At 33.3% G+C, this 20,300-nt stretch overlaps 1 protein-coding gene across 1 annotated transcript in view; it reads left to right on the top strand.

Annotated features, from left to right (window-relative positions):
• The window catches only part of LOC106462073 (Ig-like and fibronectin type-III domain-containing protein 1), a gene marked incomplete at its 5' end in the record, with an annotated part of 33,216 nt that overhangs the window by 6,010 nt on the left and 6,906 nt on the right, over positions 1–20,300 (top strand). Inside the window, 3 exons of the mRNA XM_022389199.1 lie at positions 3,876–4,022; positions 9,313–9,464; positions 19,162–19,291. Coding sequence (XP_022244907.1) covers positions 3,876–4,022; positions 9,313–9,464; positions 19,162–19,291 — 429 coding nt within the window. The remainder of the gene's footprint in view (positions 1–3,875; positions 4,023–9,312; positions 9,465–19,161; positions 19,292–20,300) is intronic.

Below are 20,300 nucleotides of genomic sequence, written 5' to 3'. Positions count from 1 at the left end.
GACATCAGTAAATTCATTTTATTCTGCTTTAGATACTGAAGATGGAATCTGATAGAAATCCGAAACGTTTATCAATGTCCCCTTTTTGTCAATAAACAATGTTGTTTATCATAAGTGTCGTAATCTTGTTTTTAATTAGACCTTCCATGAACCAATCCAAGTTTTTAATCCACTCTTTTTGGCTCAGTTTTATTAAAGGTAAACATCCAGATTCAGTCGACTTAGAATCATAGACTCAAGTTTGGACAATTATCACACAAAATGGCGCATTTGTAGAAACTGTAAAACAAATTGATTTTAGGTATTTATATTGTCTAAATCAGTACTTATCAACTTGCTATTTCATCGCTCATAGCAAGTTTGAAATGTAAGTAGCCTACACAAATATTAACCAAATAGTCAAAAATAAGAGTTTGTTTGTTTGCAATTAAGCCCAAAGATACACAATGGGCTATCTGTGCTCTGCCTACCACGGGTATCGAAACCCGGATTCTAGCGTTTTAAGTCCGCAGACATACCACTGTGCCACTGGGGGGCCAAAAATAAGAGAAATGGATAGTTCGACAATTAAACAGACGAATGATTACCTTGTACACGTACATTTTAATAATCCTTAGCTCGTATATTAATGAAAATAATACTTATAGATGCCAAAGAACCTTATATTCTAACAAAATTCAAAAATAGCAACCATGTTGTAAAATGAGGTTATCCTTGGACTTTTTACTAATTTATGCAGTTAAATTTATAATCCTAAGTATTTTATTACATTGAAATACTACATACTTGTATACCTCATTGCAGTCTCATTTTCTCTGTAATATGAATGTGCAGCATGCTTCTAGATTAGATATTATAATATTCAGTTTTTTAATATATAGAACAGAGTCTAAGGACACGCGTTTGAATCGTTTTATATTACCTATTAGGAAAATAGCAATCTCTTTTTTATTTAACTGCAACAAGCAGCAACATGAATACAAAAAGGGGCCCCAACTTTCCTTTTTTTCTGATGTTAGTCACGTTTATATTGCATCTTTATAGGGTTTACCCTCATTCTTTTAGTACCTTGACTCTTTTTTAGTATCGCATCTTCATATGGCTGTCCACTTTATCCTAACGCAGCCGTTTTTGTATATGTAAAATGTATAGATCAGATTTATAAATAGTTATTGTTTGCAAAATGTTTGGCTTTATTACTGTACCATTTCAAGACTCTTACAAAACGAAAATATCCTTACATATATACATTATGTATAGTAGGGGAACGAACCCCGCAAACGAAATTTATCATATCGTGGATTGAAACGATCATGTGACACACAAGAAACGATAAGTAAAGACACTATTAGTCTGACTTTCATTATTATTATATTACCTTGCTGTTGTTGTTTGTTAGTAAGAACAAAGCTACACAAAGGGCTATATGTGCTCTACCCACCACAGGTATCGAATCCCGGTTTCTAGCTGTATAAGTCCGCAGACATACCACTGTGCTACTGGGGGGGGGGGGGGTTGGAATCCTTAGAGGAATTTTTAATGTGGATTTTTTGTTTGTCGAGAATTGCAAAGCTACACAATTGGCTATCTGTTTTCTGCCCACTGGGGGGTATTGAAACCCGATTTTGAGCATGAAAAAGCTCTCAGACTTACCACTGACCCACCAGTTGGTTTCTAATACGGCCATGTAAATTTCAGTCATATTTTCAATGTGATAGTGTTCAATTAAAAAATAATAGTAAAACTTTTTCTTTATTTCGCCAGTTGGTTTTGACAAAATGTAAATAATAAATGTAGCAACTTTTTATATTTATGGTATTCAGTTATTAATGCGAATATTCATTCGCCTTTACATTTGCTAAAAATTATCGTCTTTAGCTTATATGAATGATGGAATTGGAGAGGGCTGAAGTGTTTAAGCCTAACACTCTTAAGATTAGAAATAACGGCTGTTAGTATATGCAAGACTCAGATTAGAGTAAAACTGACAATTTAAAAAGTAACAAGATGTTAACGCTTGCATTTTCAAATCAAGTCTTTGCTCAGTGATCAAATATTATCTGACGGTATCTTATGAAAACACAAACGTTTAAATATAATGATTAACGTTAAAAAACATTACAATTATATTTATTTATTTGCTAGTAGGAGACAAACACAGCATAGCGTGTTATACATTTAAACATCTTTAGTATAAAAATATCTCTGTTAAGAACTACAGAGTTTGTGTAAATTGTATGGTTCTAGTTCATGAAATCATGAGTCAGTCTGTGACAAATAAAATGAAATTAATCTTATCATTTTCACATAAAAACCATTTGATTTGATATGTTTACAATTAAAATATAATAATTTTAGTAACAAAGTTCATATTGAGAAAGGTCTTGTATGTATCTGGAATTATTATCATAGAGACAGATCGAGAAGTGACCATCTGCTTATCCTACTAGAAGTTTAGTTCAGTGTGTTGTAGATGTTGACCTAGAATCGACCATGGAACTTTCAACAATTCATAAGAATTTTTCAATCAAGTACATTTCTAATAATTTATCATCTGTTTAGTATCAAGATTTACATATATTGCTTTTCGGAACCAAGCGTTGCCTCGTAGTTAAAGTGTGGGCTACGAATCAAAGGTTCCAGGGTTGGAGGTGTGCTGCTTCTGAACAAACTCCACATTATCCGTAGCGAGAACATTATAAAAGTGACAGTTTGTTTCATTGTGGCAGCGGACATTGCTGGTTGGTTGTCTTCCGTGTCGTCCGTAGTTCAAAATTAAAGACAGCTATACCTGGCCATTTAGCATAAGATGTCATTCAGGTTGAAAATTATAATTCTAAATTGTTTTTATTCTTGGTTATAATATATTCATGTTTTCTTCAGGATATTTGTCCTGTCTGAATTTATATTAAATATTCATCAGTTTATTGTAATTTAACTTGTTGTATTACATGGTTATCCATTCACAATGACATAATCCATACCGAATCCTGCAGTGAATTCACCTGGCCCTCCTTTAATTAATCCTCTCATAGATCGCCCTCTGGTGGTCTTATAGATTTTATATCTTCTAATCTCCACGATTTTGAACTAACAGCCAATCAACGTACGAAGCAGGTTAGGTGACCTTATTACTCTGAACTGGTCGGACTGTGAATTCGAGAGTTCCTGATTCGCTGCCCATTGTCGTAAAAACGAATTCCGCATTTTAGGGCCGTAAGTGCAGTATCCGAGTGACTATCCAATCCCATTATTCAGTCACAAAAGAATAGCCCAAGAGTTGGCGGTTGGTATAAGTGACGTTCAAATCCCACTATGGGCTCAGATAAGTGTAAGCTAAAACTTGGTGGAGGATGTTGTTTAAAAATTAAGGACGACTATACTCGATTTACCTTGTGTAGGTTAACGCAAAACTTCTAAAACAATATTCTAAACTGTAATTTTAGTTGCGCCAACATGTAAACTTGGTTTACCTATATAAGAATTCACTTTATTATAATCTGTTATCAGAAATAAAACACAATACTGCTCAGTTTTCATTAGTATGAAATCGATTTTAATTGCCGATATTTTTATTCCAATAATAGTCCCCCAGTGGCACAGCGATATGTCTGCGGACTTAAAATGCTAGAAACCGGGTTTCGATACACGTGGTGGGCAGAGCACGGATAGCCCATCGTGTATCTTTGTGCTTTACTTCAAAACAAACTAATTTCATATTTTTTTAAACGAAAAGTTTGTATTTTCGGCCATCGCATACTGTAATTCTACTGTTTCCAGAGCAGAGGTATAAAGGGATGGTAAGCAATTTAACATACTTAACACTAACCTTGTATTACCCATAGATTTATAAATGTTACTGTGTACTTTAACAGATGGACGTGACCACAGGAAATGTTGCAAGTCTCGAGGAGTGCCTAAAAGCTGTTTAAAGTGGTGTGTTGGAAGGCCAGTCTTCAGCGCTCCGATGTGTGTTCTGATTGCAGCTAATGACATTGTATCATGTTTTGAGGAGGGTAAAGGTAAAGCACATTAACCATATGATATAATTAAGTAGTTACAGTTTTGTTTAAATGTTCAATAGGAGAGTGGACGATGTTTTTGCACATTACGAAATTTATACAATATTCAGTCATCTTTAGGTTAATATAAAAACAATTGTTTATAGTTAGAAGCATCAGCTACTAGTTACATTATGTTATAATATAAACTTAATAAATACTACAAAGTTATTCATATAGTAGATCTTAGAGTAGTTAGAACATTGTAGCTTAAGTTCACTTTTACAAACTCATATGAAAATTAAAATACACTCCATAATTAAATTAACATCAGTAAATTACTTTATTAGATGTATAATATTTGTGTACTTACCATTAGAAGCTGGAGCTTAAAGTATCAATTAAAAAAAAAATTTAATGGCGCAATCTCTTTCTGAAGCCCCCTTAATTCACTTTTACGTACAATATGTTTTTATAAACTTATATGAAACAAGCCTCGGAAAATCCAGAGATTAAACTATCAGTTGAACATTCAGTGGTTATGTATATGCCATGGAACGTTGATATGTTCAGAATATATGGTTTGATTAATTTATCAAAACTGCGCTAATAATTAAAGGTAATTTATAAAATTATTATAATTTTTTGGTTACAGCAGTTTACTGTTCGTTACATTTTTTTAGCTTCTATTGTAATGTATTTGATGAATTCAGAACGTTAACTTCCGGTCTTAGCTTATAAATGAGCGAACAATTCTTTTAATCAGATGCTATGTTCATCATTGGCCCTGGCTATGATCTTAAAAAGTTAGAATGGACGACAATGTCACATTCGCCTAGGGCATGCTCAAGTATACTTAACTTAGTGGGTGATCTTAGGTTAGTATATCCTTTAATTTATGTTAACAGTTTTCTTTTAATGGAACCAACATAGCTTTGCTGAGAGCGAGAACAAGTAAGGTTGTAAACTACAGTAGATAGTAGTAAAATTGGAATTTGGTCCTTGAATTTATAGAAAAATCTAAGGCAACAATTAGGTTTAATCACATATATTAGTTGGGTCTTCGGGTATATTCTACGAATAGCATTTTTCAGCTGATTTTTAATAATCAAAGAATATTTACCCATACGAGTAAGGTAAACCAATAATCAAATAATATTTAGGTATATAAATTAAGCATGGTATATTAACACTTCACTTATTTAAGTATCTAAGAAATATACTATAAATGGCATAACTTGGAAAATATTTTTTCCACAACAATTCTTTGATGTTGTTAAATTCTTCATATACATTCTCATACGTCATAGGCACGATAAAACAGTATTTCCAGAACATTTTATTTGAAAATACTCCGAATAAACTTTTAATATTAAAATATATGCCTGTGAATGGTTGTGTGTCTGTGATATACTTCACGTTTGAATTGTTCACTGTTCTTATTGATTCAGGTGTCCAGAAATGGAAGTTTATGATCTTGCTGATGTTCTGCAGTAAGTTACATGCTATTATGTTTATTGTTCAAATATTGGAGGAATTGGGAAGCTTGATCCTAATTCTTGAAGATGGTAAAAGTATCATCGACGTACCTGCGATGATAGAGCGGTTGAAACTATTGTGGGTAATTTTCCAACTATTGTTTTTCGTTAAAAGATAAAATAAATTGGCAATAGATTAGCGTTAGTCTTGAACCCATGACAACGCCTTCGTCCTGATCATAAAGTTGTCCATTCAAAACAAATTGAAACCCTTTAAGTTGATTAATTTAAAAATTCAACAAAAACAGTTGATTTTGGAATATTCACTTCGTTGGAATTGTAATTGTAAATCAAATCAACAGTCAACTTTATGGTCTGTTCTAACGGTATATATGTATACAACGATTCTGTGTTAAAACTAGCACAATGTACACAACTATCAAACTTCAGCAGTTTTATTTCGTGACAATACTCAAAACTGTCTTTCAGAAGTATATTTATTTCTAGTGAAGTTCTTCAAAATTCAACCATAGCATGGTTGTAAGTTTCAATGTTACATACAATTAGTCGCAAGGAACATCATTCTTTGTGAATTTTTGATAAACCATGCAAAAATACCATGACTCTCTGATGGTCTAACATTCAAATATAATGTGACGGTCAATCCCACTATTCGTTGGTGAAAGAGTAGCCCAAGAATTGGCAGTGAGTGGCGTTGACTAGCTGCCTTCCCTCTAGTCTATCACTATTAATTAGGGATGATTAATGCAGATAACCCTCAAGTAGCTTTGCGCGAAATTCAAAAACAAACATCTTCGTAGTTATTTGAATAAGCAAAGTAGTAACATACCATGCATAATTGATATACATAAATATCCTTTGCCCTTTGGTTATTAGCTTACCTTGTATGGGTAAATATTTCCTTGATTATTAAGATTATCAAGAATCAGCTGAAAACGTCATTCTTAGGGTATCACAACTAATGCTTGTATTTAAACCTAATTGTCGCCTTAGAATTTTCTTTAAATTCAAGGACCGAATTCCAATTTTACTATCACCTTTTGTAGTTTACAAATGTATTTGTCCTCTCTCTGTCAGTAAGGCTGTATTGGTTCCACCAAAAGAAAATTACTAACTTCTGGGAAAGATCATGCTAACCTAAGATCACTCACTAAGACGTGTATACTTGAACATACGCTACTAGGCGAATATGACATTGTCGCCCATTTCAATTTGTTTCAGATCTTAGCCAGAGCCGATGATGGACAGAATTTCCCAATTAATGCGAACTTGCTCAGTTATAAGCTGAATTATGCATTACTATTTGATAATAAAACTGAAGTAAACTTTTCAATACATCTTTTCTTTTACATTTCTATAACGGTAGCTGTAAGTTTTTGTTGTACATCGAATTTCTATTAACAGAATTTACAGGTATTTGAAGTGTACATTAATATTAATCCTTAGACTTATATGGTGTAAAGCTTGTTCCAACTTTATTTACGGGTAATATTATACCTATACAAGTATAATAATAAAAGTTGTACATAAGTTATTATACTTGTTTGTTTCTTTTTTATTAGCTATATTTTTGTGCGCCAGCAATACCAAGCGTAGGGCGCGCGTATACCCGTTTCGATTTTATTACTCATCAGAATCTTTACAAACCTACCCTGAAATCTAATTGTATGTCCTAAGTAGCGCATTGTCCATTTTATATACATATAGATGCTAGTATGCTTTTCGGTACAAGAAAGGGATCATTAGGATCACAAATGGAAGAGTTCTGGGAAAGAATTACAGCGATAAGGATCGTGATATTTTCTGTACGCTTATTTGGAAAAGTCATTTACTTACTTACTTAGATGAAAATTCGTTGTATTAGTTAAATTTTTATTCCCTCCATGAAAGCGCATGTAGTGACTTAGGCGGCTTTATAAGTACAATAAACTTTAGCTTTACTCAGTTAATACTGTGAAATAGTCATTGTTAATATTCAGACATTTCAAAGGTGGTTTTAAACGAGCAATTTTAATTAATTGATACAGCTGGAAGGAATAGGCCTAGGTGGCAAAATATATCGATGATGAAATTGAAGATAAATGTCATAGGAGTAGGTCATTTAAACTGAGGGCCAGGATGGAAGATTTGGAGAAGTACAGAAGAGTTAAGAATTAGTTAAAAAATAAATAGGGATAACAAAATGGGTTTACAAAGAACAGATGACTATGGAATTGCTGAGCTATTAATTAAACTATGATTTCTCGTAAGTTTTCTCCATGGAGGACGTTGGTGACTCTCAGAATTTGTTCAGAGTAAATGTTTTAGAGTGTACAATATATATCTTAATCCTGATCTTGTTAGAGAAAAAACGTACAAAAATTTGAAATTACATAAAGCTTTGGGACTTGATAATATTTACCCTAGAGATTTAACGGTTCAAGACCAGATTTCTGAGTTGCTTGCTTTCATTTTTGGTAGGTCATTGGGCAGAAGGAAGGTGCCTGAAGATTTGAATGTGGTTAATGTTAGGTAGATTTTTAAAGAGGAATGGAACAATACCCAAAGTATTTTATACCTGTTAGTCTTACTTTGGTAATGGGAAACGTTTTAGAGAGTCTGACAAAAGATGCTTTGCAGGATCGTATGACGATGTTCAAAATTTTGTTAGACAGCCAATATGGTTTTAGAAAATGAATACCCTGCCTTACTAACCTATTAATCTCTTTTGATGATGTTACGTCTTTTGTGAATAAGGTTAAAGAAGTGGATATAGTTTACTTGGATTTTCAGAAAATTGTAAAATAATTTAGGTGCTGCATGAAAGATTGCTGAAAAACAATTACCTCAGTTGACATATGAGAAAACTTAGTTAAATGGATTGCAAGTTGGCTGGATAAAAGGAAATAAAACTTGTTATTAGTGACTAAATTCAGTCTAAATGGGTTAGGGGTGGTTCAGAGATTTGTTCTGGGATTACTGATATCCATCATTTACATTAATACCATTGAATAGGAATAGCCAGAAAGTTTTTGTTTGTTGATGGTATAAAAATTTTGGATCTGGCTAGTTGTGACGAAGATGATACGATATTACAGAGAGAATCAGATCGGTTGGTTAGTGGGACAAACACAAAGCAAATAGTGTTTACTTATGAAATGTATGAGGTTATCCATGCAGGTTATCATCATATATAATTTAATTAGGTATCCTTTCAATTTTATGAATGGGGAAAAGGATATTCGCGTAGTAGTTGATACAATTCTTAAGCCTTCAAACAGTGTTCTAATGTAAATGGTAAAGCAAACATAATTTTGGGTTATATACATATAGCAATATTGCCTATAAATTTAACAAGTCTTCGTGTTGTTTTGCTTAAGTTTCAAGTTAGGCCTCATTTAAAATGTTGTATGATTAATTATGTTCCCTTATCTTGGAAAGGAAATTACTTTGAAGAGGGTGACTACTAGGATGATTACAGGGAGTGATAGGTTATCACTTGAGGACAGGATGGGATCTTTAAATTTGTTCTCTCTTGAAAAGAGAAGAGTCAAGGTGATCTGATCGAAGTTTTCAAAATTATTATAAGATTGACGCATCAGACTGTTTCGTATTCAAAATAAAATTTGGAGGGTAGTAGGACAAGACGTCATGCATTTAGAGTTTGGACAGAGGGGAATCAGAGATGAATTTAATGATTAGTTTACTATTTGCTGAGGGAGGTTGGGAATCAAGACATTCTACATGGACTAAAAGGTACCATGTTGTCCAATATTTATATAAAATAAATATTTTAAGAAACAATTTGAAAACTGTGCAATTCTCTTTGACAGCTGTCATACCTGGGCCTCCAGAAAATCTTCGTGTAGCCCAGCTCAGCCCTAGGGTAATTCAAGTGAAGTGGGACCCACCTCTTCAAAACCCACAGTTTGTTGAATGGTACCGAGTCATCTGGAAACGTGAAGGCTCAGATAGCAGGACTACAGTAAGTTTTGATTTCTATATTCTATATACGATGATTAATTTGGAAATATTAAAAGAATAACTACCCATGTTAACGAAAATGCAGTTTTATGTCTTAGGCTGCTTAGATGAATCTGAACATAGCACTTAAAAATATTTTGACTTAATTTTATGAAAGCTCTATTTGTTAAATAATCGATTTTATTGCATTAATTTATGCCACAAAGATAATATAACAATTTACCAATATCGGGACATATTTGTGTGTGTGTGTGTGTGTGTCAAATCTTCGCTATTTTTATTTTGCCCACTTTATATTGGATCTGAGCATAACCCGGTATTTTTGGTTGTGTTTTAACTTTGTAATTACTATTTTAATAAGCGATAAACATACTAAAACGAATCCATAAACTTACAGTTACAATATCTTAAGTGAAAGAAAGCAACCACAGAAAAAGATAGCAATACTGAAAAGAATACTTGATAAAACACGTAGTTACCAAAATCAAAGTTAGAACTAGCCTGGCTTTTGTGTTACATAATTCAGCAATGAGCTAATTCAAGACCAAATAATAATTATTACTAAGGTTCAAGGTTGCTAAGCCACAAAGGGACAGACCATGCCAGTAATTTTCCTGGCTGTTGCCAGCCACGTCGTGAGGGGGCGCCACAAACATTTCGACCGCGGGTGGGGAGGGGTAGAAACGATGATGTCATAGTTACACGAAGTGGACCCATAGAGTGTGTTGCAAGGGTCGCGTTGTTAGGTCGCCATGACAAACGGAAGTGACAACAGATGTTGTTCAGAAATGTGTTGCTAGTTCCACAAAGTGGCACCAGATGGCGCATTGGTATGATGTCATGATGATCGCATCATAGAGTTTCTCAACGTGTGATTACATTATCAATGTTTAGATTTAATTATGTTAATGTTACAAGTAAAACTATTATTTTAACGAATTAAGTATTATAACACTGTTACACATGTTATTTTTATGACATATCATTTGAACAAGACAAATATTATAGCCAATAATTTACTTCACATACTTTTACAACTACCTGTCACTTTATGTATAGAACACTTCACTCATTCATTAGTTTGATATCTAATCATACTTTTTGCATTTCCTGACGTTTTTCATTTCTAAAACTAACGTCTATTCGTCCTTAAAAAGACGCAAACTAATAATTTAATCTAATTTCATAACCATGTATTTACAATTTTACTTTATAAGTAAAGCATTAAATACAACTTACACAGGCAGACAGTCCCGTAGGGCTGCATACAGGTCACAACTTATGTTTTTTGTTTTCATTTATATATTGCATCTGTTTTACAAAAGTGTTACTTTAGTACATGAAAATAAAATCTCAGTCTTATATATAACATGTATTGAAACATTTGTTAACAAAACTTCAAGATACACTAATATACTATTTATGAAAACATCTTAGTTTATAAAATACTGACCTATATATGTCTAGCTTAGTCTGTCATGATAAATTACATATTATTAACATCAGTTTCTAATGGTATGTGCAATCATAGCTTTCTCTTTCTCAGGATGTGATGGTCCTGAAAAGGACCTTTAAATTTCAAACATTTCAAGAAAACCATTTTCTTCAGTGAAGTAGTAATAGAGGAATATTAAAATGTTCAATCGTATAACTGCGTAAGTAAAACACATCTCTATAAACAAAACAAATAGGACACTCACCAAAATGATTTGTACAAAGATGATGATCACATGATTATACATTTTGAAAATATTCACCACAAAGTATACACTTGTAACCCATGTTACGATAAAATACAAGAAAATACATGTCTATTCTTCTACATTTTATAAATCCAACATGTTTACTGTCTATCATTACAGAATATACTTGACAATCAAAGTAAGCTGTTACGTTCACAATACTTTAACTCTGATAATGAAGAACGAATTTTGTATGTCACTGAACTTAACTGTCCGTAAAACAAAATTATATATTCATGCACTTTACGTAACAATAAAGAAAGCTAAATGTACATTCATGAAATTCTCAATTTTTGATGTTACATTCTGAAATTATTTACTGTTTATAAATTACAACTTTCTGTTTTTGTCTTAGAACTCGCATATTTGTCATTTAAAACTACCATTCTTTAAAATATAACTCATCAAGATATATACATAGTCCAACTTATTCAAAGTGTAATTATTTAGATATAATATGGTTTTAGTTTTTACATCTTCAACATCAACGAAGTTGTTATAAGTTCATTATAGTAACAAAAATTAGTTAGTCATAACACATTATCACACAGTTCTCCATAAGTTACCATTACCTATGTTCTTACATTAAAAAATAAACAGTGTCTAGCAGAGATGAAAGATGTTATTAACTTTTAAAGTAGTTTAGTGATCATCGATAAAAACATTATTTTGGTGGTAAATAGGTGTACAATGCTGGGCGTGTTGTCATTGCAGTGTTAGTACTGTTGGTGAAAAGAAAAAATATTTTAGGGACCCAGTGTCAGATGACAGCCTTGAGGCCTCATACCAATACCAACCAGATAAAATTGCAGACAAACACTGAGATAATTGGAGTTTACTCTTGTATAGACCAACAAAAACTTGTGTTCAATCTACAGTAAATGTAGCTTTTTGTAGGGAAATCATAAAGTTGATCACTTGATGTACAACATCCTCAGCTAGTATGCTCGTGAACTATATACACGCTCATCATATCAACGTGCCTTGTGGTACCACTTCGTAGAACTATGATGTCACCCTTCCATTAAGACAGCCGTGTCCTCTGGTGCCACTTCGTAGACTTATGATGCAGTCATCTCTTGTGCATGGCACTATGACCTCATCATCTCTACCCCCTCTCCTTGAGGCAGCCAACCATAACACAGTGTCTGAAGTACTGCCCTAACCACTAATGTACGGTGTATCAACTGATATTAAATCCTATAATTAGTTTGGCCTCCAATTTCATTTAACATTGATAGCCTTTCATACATAAGCTTAAGAAGATATTAAAATTATATAATTCCTCAATTCTGTATTGAAAATTAGCTATGCATTAACACAAATTTTATGTTTTTTTTTTACCCTTCTGAAATATATTGATTTTCAAAATTGGAATTTTCAATCTCGCCAGCACCTTATGTATATAATGGCCTAAACACCAAAGTTCAGGTTAGCCATACACAATTTTAAACTACTGACCTAAGGAAAGACAGCCAGCAAACAACATATAATATCACAAGCAGGCACGGTGTTAAAAATAGGCAACTTTGGTGGCTGCCTAGAGGTTAAGTATTAAATTATCTCCATTGTGAGTAGCCTTTATTTCTGCCTAGGGTGGCAGTTAAGATAATGCCAGTTCTAACCACGCGAGCTTTGAAGCTAAATAACGGAACTGACTATCACATTGTAGGAAGCAACAACAGCTGAAAGTACGAGTGTGTTCAGTGACATCATGCCATGAATTTGAAATTAATAGTATCTTCTTACTTTCTCTTATCCAACCACCCCAAAATTCAACTAATTTGCCTTGTAATAATTTTGGATAATTCTTGATCGGTTTTAAGAGATAAATAATCATGGTGCAAATACAAAAAATCTGAAGGTTAGTTTATCACACTCAAGGAACATTAAACTATGACTTGATCCTAAATAATCCAAAGACCACCATGTGGAGTAAAGTGTGACAACTTGATATGTGAGTCTACGGCGACATTAAATCTATAGCACTGTTGAATAAAGGATATACGTTTTCTGTTTCTACTGTAAGAACTATATATATATATATATAGCTTTAGGGAGGACTATGTTTCTTCTGCTTGTAACATTGGGTTGTGGTAGCCTGTTAAAAATAATAATGAATTGAAATGTAGAGCTGAGGGTATTGTTAACCATATCAAAGGAGAGAAAAAATGGTGTATATCGAACATGTATATCGATGACGAGGAACCCACTTTGAGACGAATAATGGCTGGAGACGGCTTGAATGGGTAATGAAGAAAAACTTTAATATAACAGCATGTTAGTATGCTTCTTTGAAGTATTAACATAGAAATACATGAAAAAAAAAAGAAGTGCAAAAATATGTTATCTGCTCATGACTTCTGGCGGTTCAATATTTACAAATATGTGAATGTTAGTAGACATATTTTTATATTTTTTGCAACGATCCTGCAGCAAAATCGAACTCATTATAACAGCAGAGCAGTAACAAAAAACTAAAGTGAAGAAAAAGTTTAGTATACTGTATCTGTGTACACACAGTTAACGATACCATCTCTCAGAAATTGTAAGTAATTGTTTGTTGAATTTCATGCAAAGCTATTCGGAAAATATCTGCTCTAGCTGTCCCTAATTTTGACTAGAGGGAAGGCAGCTAGTAAACACTGCAACATGTGGAGGTGTACTTTAATCGAATAATGAGATTTGATTGTTACTCTTATAATGCACCTACGACGCCGAAGTGCGGAGCATGATTTTTCCTCTTTTTGATGCAGTAACTGGGCTCCAAACTCGGATACACTGGGCCACGTTCGACTGAAATATGGCCAGGTGGTTAGGACGCTCGACTCGCAATCTGCGGGTCGCGGGTTCGCATCCCCGTCCCACCAAACATGCTCGCCCGTTCAGCCGTGGGGGCGTTATAATGTGACGGTCAATCCCACTATTCGTTGGTAAAAGAGTAGCCCAAGAGTTGGCGGTGAGTGGTGATGACTAGCTGCCCTCTCTCTAGTCTTACACTGCTAAATTAGGGACGGCTAGCGCAGATAGCCCTCGTGTAGCTTTGCGCGAAATTCAAAAAACAAAGAAATCGACTGAAATAGGTTCATTATGTCTAGAACATAATTAGTTATCGCAACTTATTGAAGTCTGTATTTAAATTAATGCTGTATTGTTTTTTTTTATTTTTTAATGCAAAGCTACACAGTTGGTTGTCTGCACTGTGTACACTGTAGAGACTCGAATACCGGATTTTATCGATATTGTTGATGTTAATGCTACTTCTATTAGTTTCACGTTGTATTTTAAAGGCTTTAAGAAAAAACAAATGGGAATTTTTGTGTGTTGTACACTTGAATTGAATAATCCAATACTTTATTTCACCTTATTTTGCCTCCAAGTCCAGCGTGTTAATCCCACATTACTTGAACGATATTCAGATGTTAATTCATATTGCCGAAGATGCGAGCAGTTGCCACAAACAAGCCACACTCAAATATTTGGTTCGTAGTGCACTTCTGACAATTCACCAGTGAAATGTTGCTAAGGCTAGTCTTGTGGCTGGATATATTTCATAGACTTTGCAAAAACAAACATTCAAACAGCGGGATTGTTAAGGGATATAGAACCAAAAGATCGGTCTTTTCGATAAGGAAAGACCTTAAGTAATATTTGGAAGAGTGGGAAAACTTTTGGATCAGTGTTTAGGGGAATTGGACTCTAAAACCACATCCTAACTCAATCTGAATCAATTATCCACCAAGTGGATTTGTCAAATTTCTGTATAGGGGCCGGATTCTTTACAATAGTGTCAATGACTTGTTGGCAATAACTGTCAACAATAAATGAACAGCACATAATCCACTTGTTTTAAAATAATATATATTCAGAACAAGTCAAATGTATGTACAGAAATTCATTACACTATTGTTTACCGCAGTTGAATCTAGAGCTTTAAATAATTCATCATTTCGTCAAAAGTCCACACAGGCTGGTTCAGTGATCTTAGATCCAAACTGACAAGACGAATAATTTCTTCACTACTCTTTTATCACAATAGAATCAGAGATATATTCATTTACCCATGGATTACCACATTCTATCCAGAGCTTCAAATAATTATATTTTACGTCAAAGCTCCACACAGGCTGGTTCAGTGATCTTAGATCCAAACTGACAAGACGAATAATTTCTTCACTACTCTTTTATCACAATAGAATCAGAGATATATTCATTTACCCATGGATTACCACATTCTATCCAGAGCTTCAAATAATTATCGTTTACGTCAAAGCTCCACACAGGCTGGTTCAGTTACTCTAGAACCCAAATGACACTACGAATTATCCTTCTCTATCTCTGTTGCTACGATACAAGCTGTGAAATTCACTTGAAAATCATTACTATAACTGTTGGTTACTGCAGTTGTATATAGAGCTTTAAATAATTGTCTCCTTTTCGTCAAAGTCCACACAGGCAGGTTCAGTTACTTTAGAACACCCTTTAACAGACAAATTATTCTCCTTTATCTATGTTATTACAATACTCACTTTACATATCACCTGTTATGACTAAACTGACAATTATGTATTCTAACTTCACTTTTACTTTCACTAACTTACTTTAATTTAATTCTTTCCTTTCACTCTCTATGTGTACATATCTATAACACGCAACAGAAAAATCTAGAGATATCTAGCCCTCTAGTGACAACAATATTCACATGAATTTAGTAGCTTCGAGTAAGATGACGTCAACAGTATTACAAAAGCCTAATACAACAATTAAACTGCATACACAATATACGACTTGCACCGAGTTATGCAATCAAACCTGTCGCAACTATCGCCATCAAAATAATTAACCTTTAATACTCTTGTTATGAAAACTAATTAATCATTAAACACTAAATAAACTAAGTAATAACTCTTAAACTAAACAGTCTTGTATATCCAACATGATTTCAAATATAACTTTACACCAAAAAGTCATTATGATGAAACTGGCCTTATTTCCTCTCACTGTTATAAAAATAATAAACGTGGATTAGAAGTTGCCTGATACTAACAAGATACAAGTTCACAAACGTCCTGCCACACTTCCAAACCTACGAGGATTTATATGAGAAAAATTGCCCAAGAAAACTAAAAGCACAGCAACCCCATTTGAACACATACCCATTACGTCCCCTAGCGCAGCGCCAGTAGACTTTTGCGTCTTTGCTCAGCTTAAGCACGGTCTTGTAAGTTGACTTTCATATACAGTAGGAGGTCTGTGTAAAGTAGTGAAGGTTGTGTGCTATCATTTGCCTTCACTGTCCTTGGAAGAACAATAATTTGGGTGCGGAATTGTGGACATTGGAATCATTTTGATGGACGATGAAGGAAGTAATTTCAAAAGCAGCATAGAAACTGAAACGTCGTTTTTGTGGTTTACCTCTGACGATTTCCACACTTAGACCTCAGTAATGATCAAAATATATGTTGGTCATCTTACGATTTGTTTCCAAAGTATATTTAAATTTTTCAACATTTTACTAGACTTGTACCAATTAGTTTCTTGGTTATATAATGTTTCATAATTGTACCAAAAAAATTATCATTACTTGATCACTTCCATTTCACTTTCCAAAAACTTGTATGTTCTTTCATTAAAAGATTAACCACACAAAATTTAGGGCTCGTTTAATTTTCTAAAAAATAAATTACACAAAGTAATAAATTTTCTCATTTTGGTAATAGGGACTTTATTGATAATGTTACATTTCACTGAAAAGTAAAGTTTGTGAGCCTCTGCCTGTGATAGCTTGGTCATGTTATCGTAAGTTTGGTCTTGAGAAGTCACAGATCCGATTAATGTGTATTGAACAAAGTGGATAGGTGTACTAAGTTTCCTTTTCTATTTTTAGTTTCTTTACATACACACACACACATATATGGGAGAGAGGCATTGGATATATGTTGTTTTACTGTCGTGATGATACTCAGAAGTGTGTGATTTGGTCCATTTTTTCCTTACACAGTAAAGATGTGTGGGTAAACTTTTAAAAATTTCAAATAATCAACAATTGAGAATTTATACACAGACAGGACTGACATTTACAAACGTAGAATTCAGTGAAAAATGTACTCTCAGTCTTTAACCACCCACACCCTAAACACTATTCTTTTCTCCCTTTTCTAAACTGCATTCATTTAACTCCATACTAATCACGCACACAAAAAAATATTTACCTTTAGATACCAACTCTGTATATATCACTCATTTTTCATGGCGTTTCCAGTAATTCAACCTTGAGACATCCTAAAGGACAATCATTGCTTTATATATATCTCTGAAATCTAGCCATGAAGGCATTATCTCATTCCGTTGTGAAAGGATTAGTTGTACATGTCTGCCCTTAAAAATACCTAATATTGCTTATCAAAATTAAATCTGACAAATATCGTTTTACCTGTACCATCAATCAGTTATTGTGAGTATAGAATAATTTATTAAAAATCAAACACCCTACGTAACATTCATCCTACGTTTATTTACGCATTTTCTGCGTTTACATAAAATATATTCTAACATATTATATTGTTACGTCTCCGTTCGTTAATTAATTTTCCGTAACTTCGTTCCGACGAAACTTTAGCGACACAAGTCCTTACTTAATAAAACTGGTTTATTCTTTCCGAATATAACTTTATGATACACTTAATTTCAACATTCGCGCTAAAACAAACACTATAACGAAAGAACGTTAACTTCAACAATACCCTATGACTGCAGATCAATTACTCACTACCTACATACATTCTTCCCGTCACGTTGTCACCCTCTTATATATACCAGACTACCCTATATCTAGTAATCTCCCGACAATTCACGAAGGTACAAGATATTTCCAGAAAGCAGGGGGCGTAACACTAGTCACGTGACCTCGCTGACGCAACAATATTATAATACCTGCCTTAATTTTTTTTTTATTTTCAGATCAGTATTATAGTGCGGCATTCAAAACTGTGGTATGAACAAATTTAAGTTTCATTTCAGACTTCTTTATGATTCTAGACGTTTAATGTGCTTGCTTATAGTTTCTGTAAGTTCATATTGAGAATTTTTGATGACGTTGTTATGTATGTAATACATTCAATAAACTCAAGCTTTTAATATTTTGCTTTCATAGAAATTAGTTAGAAGTTATAAATGCCAATAAAACAAGAATTAGAATGAAAATGATCAATGGAATTTTTATTTTCACAAATACAACCCTAAATTAGAAATAGTGTATAATGATGTGTGCGTGTTGTCTGGCAGTTATTTTGATGTAAAATGAATTAATTCGAAAGAAATAATTAATCATCAAGGGTTCGAAGATTAAGCAACCTTCCTTCACTCCGTGTGTGAGTAAAGATTATAGATTTTAGAGGGTTATAGAGGGCTGTAGTTTTAGAAAAAATCTTGAGGTAGGTAGGCAGACGTGAAGGCAAAGGTCGAGTCGAGGCAGGTTGAAGTGAAGGAGAAGAAGATAAATAGAGAACTGATTGCTGACAAAGTAATGAAACAAACGGGCCTGACTTGGATCAATAGATCCAAATGCCACGGCTGGGATCAAACGTAAAACATGGTGAAAAGTATCAGCCACATCAAATCAGTTACAGCATAGTTTCTCAAACTTGTCATAGTACTCGCGAAAACGTAACAGAATAAAGTATATCAAACAAATCTGCGTAAGAATAATTCATACTCAGAAAAACAATGTGGTGCTTTTGTGTGAATAGCATGAACATGTATCTAACTATATATATATTGGAGCAAGACAAACCTCAACTTTGAATGTTTTTCTGATGATTTCCCTAATTTTATCATGCTACCAAAATAATATGTACATCAACTACAGACAACACAATAGAGGTAACCAGTATTAACACCAATCTTTACAACTTGATGTTCCTTTTAAAATTGTTTATGTGAAATATTTTACTTTAGAACCAAACCACAAAAGCTGTACTTCAAGTCACCGACCTTACGCCTGGTATTACGTATCAACTCTTTGTGAAAGCGGGCAATCATTATGGAGTTAGTGACAAAACAAAACCTGTTAAATTCACTGCCTCTGGTATGTATTAAACTTCAATGTGAGTACTGCATGGTCTTTTCTAATATTTTACAAGTTTATTACCTACAGTATATTGTTGAAAGTTTAATATACCAGTTCACTTATAACTTTAAATATTGTCAATAATGAGTAAAGGATAGACACATAACTGCTTTATAAGCACATTAAAAAGTTTGTTACAATAAAGTATTACTGCACACTAGGTCCTGCAATTTTGTACACATTTTACTACATATATATATATTTCTCTTTCTTTGTATTTGTGGAGAAAGACGTGTGTGTATGGGTGTTCTAGTTGCTCCGTGGAACATTTCAGTGTTTCTTTAAAGTTTAAGTTTATACATAATATTAATTCATTTGTTTCATTTTTAACTGATGCAGTACTAACTAAAGTATGTTAGACAAATCCAAGTAAACGTACAAACTTATATCAAATACAGGTTTTTGACATATTCAAATAAGTTTACGAACTTGGATAAAATATATCCTGATTTTATTCCTTGATTTTTATAGTATACTTTGTACTGCAGCTTCTTGATAAAAGATGAAGGCTAGAATGTTTAGGAATAAAATCTTATTTTATCTGAAGCATAAGGTCGCGAACTGATTTAAATGTCACCGCATGAAGATAGTGCGTGTGGAAACATCTGTTTTTAATAATATTTTCGTCTTGTGATAATTATCAGTATCATCTAAAAATTCCTGATAATACCAAGAATTTGTTTACTTATGCGAATTAATATATTTTTGTGGCTTAATAAATTATTCATCAATAAAAATTAATTTTTGTATTATTACTAGTTCAAAAAATATATTTCAGCCATCAGTATTTTTCATAATTTCAATCAAGGTTTTTTTGTTCATGTGTTTTGTTATAGCAAAGCCACATCGGCTACCTGCTTTGTCCATTGAGGGGAATCGAACCCCGGAGTTTAGCATAGTAAATCCGAAAACTTACCGCTGTCATACCGGGAAACATTAATTGTTTGTTTGTAATTAAGCACAAAGC

Source organism: Limulus polyphemus, unplaced genomic scaffold (genome assembly GCF_000517525.1).
Source record: "Limulus polyphemus unplaced genomic scaffold, Limulus_polyphemus-2.1.2 Scaffold1088, whole genome shotgun sequence".
In the NCBI taxonomy this organism is placed as follows: domain Eukaryota; kingdom Metazoa; phylum Arthropoda; class Merostomata; order Xiphosura; family Limulidae; genus Limulus; species Limulus polyphemus.
The sequence above is the reverse complement of the archived record's forward strand: the minus strand, read 5'-3'. Positions and strand labels throughout refer to the sequence as shown.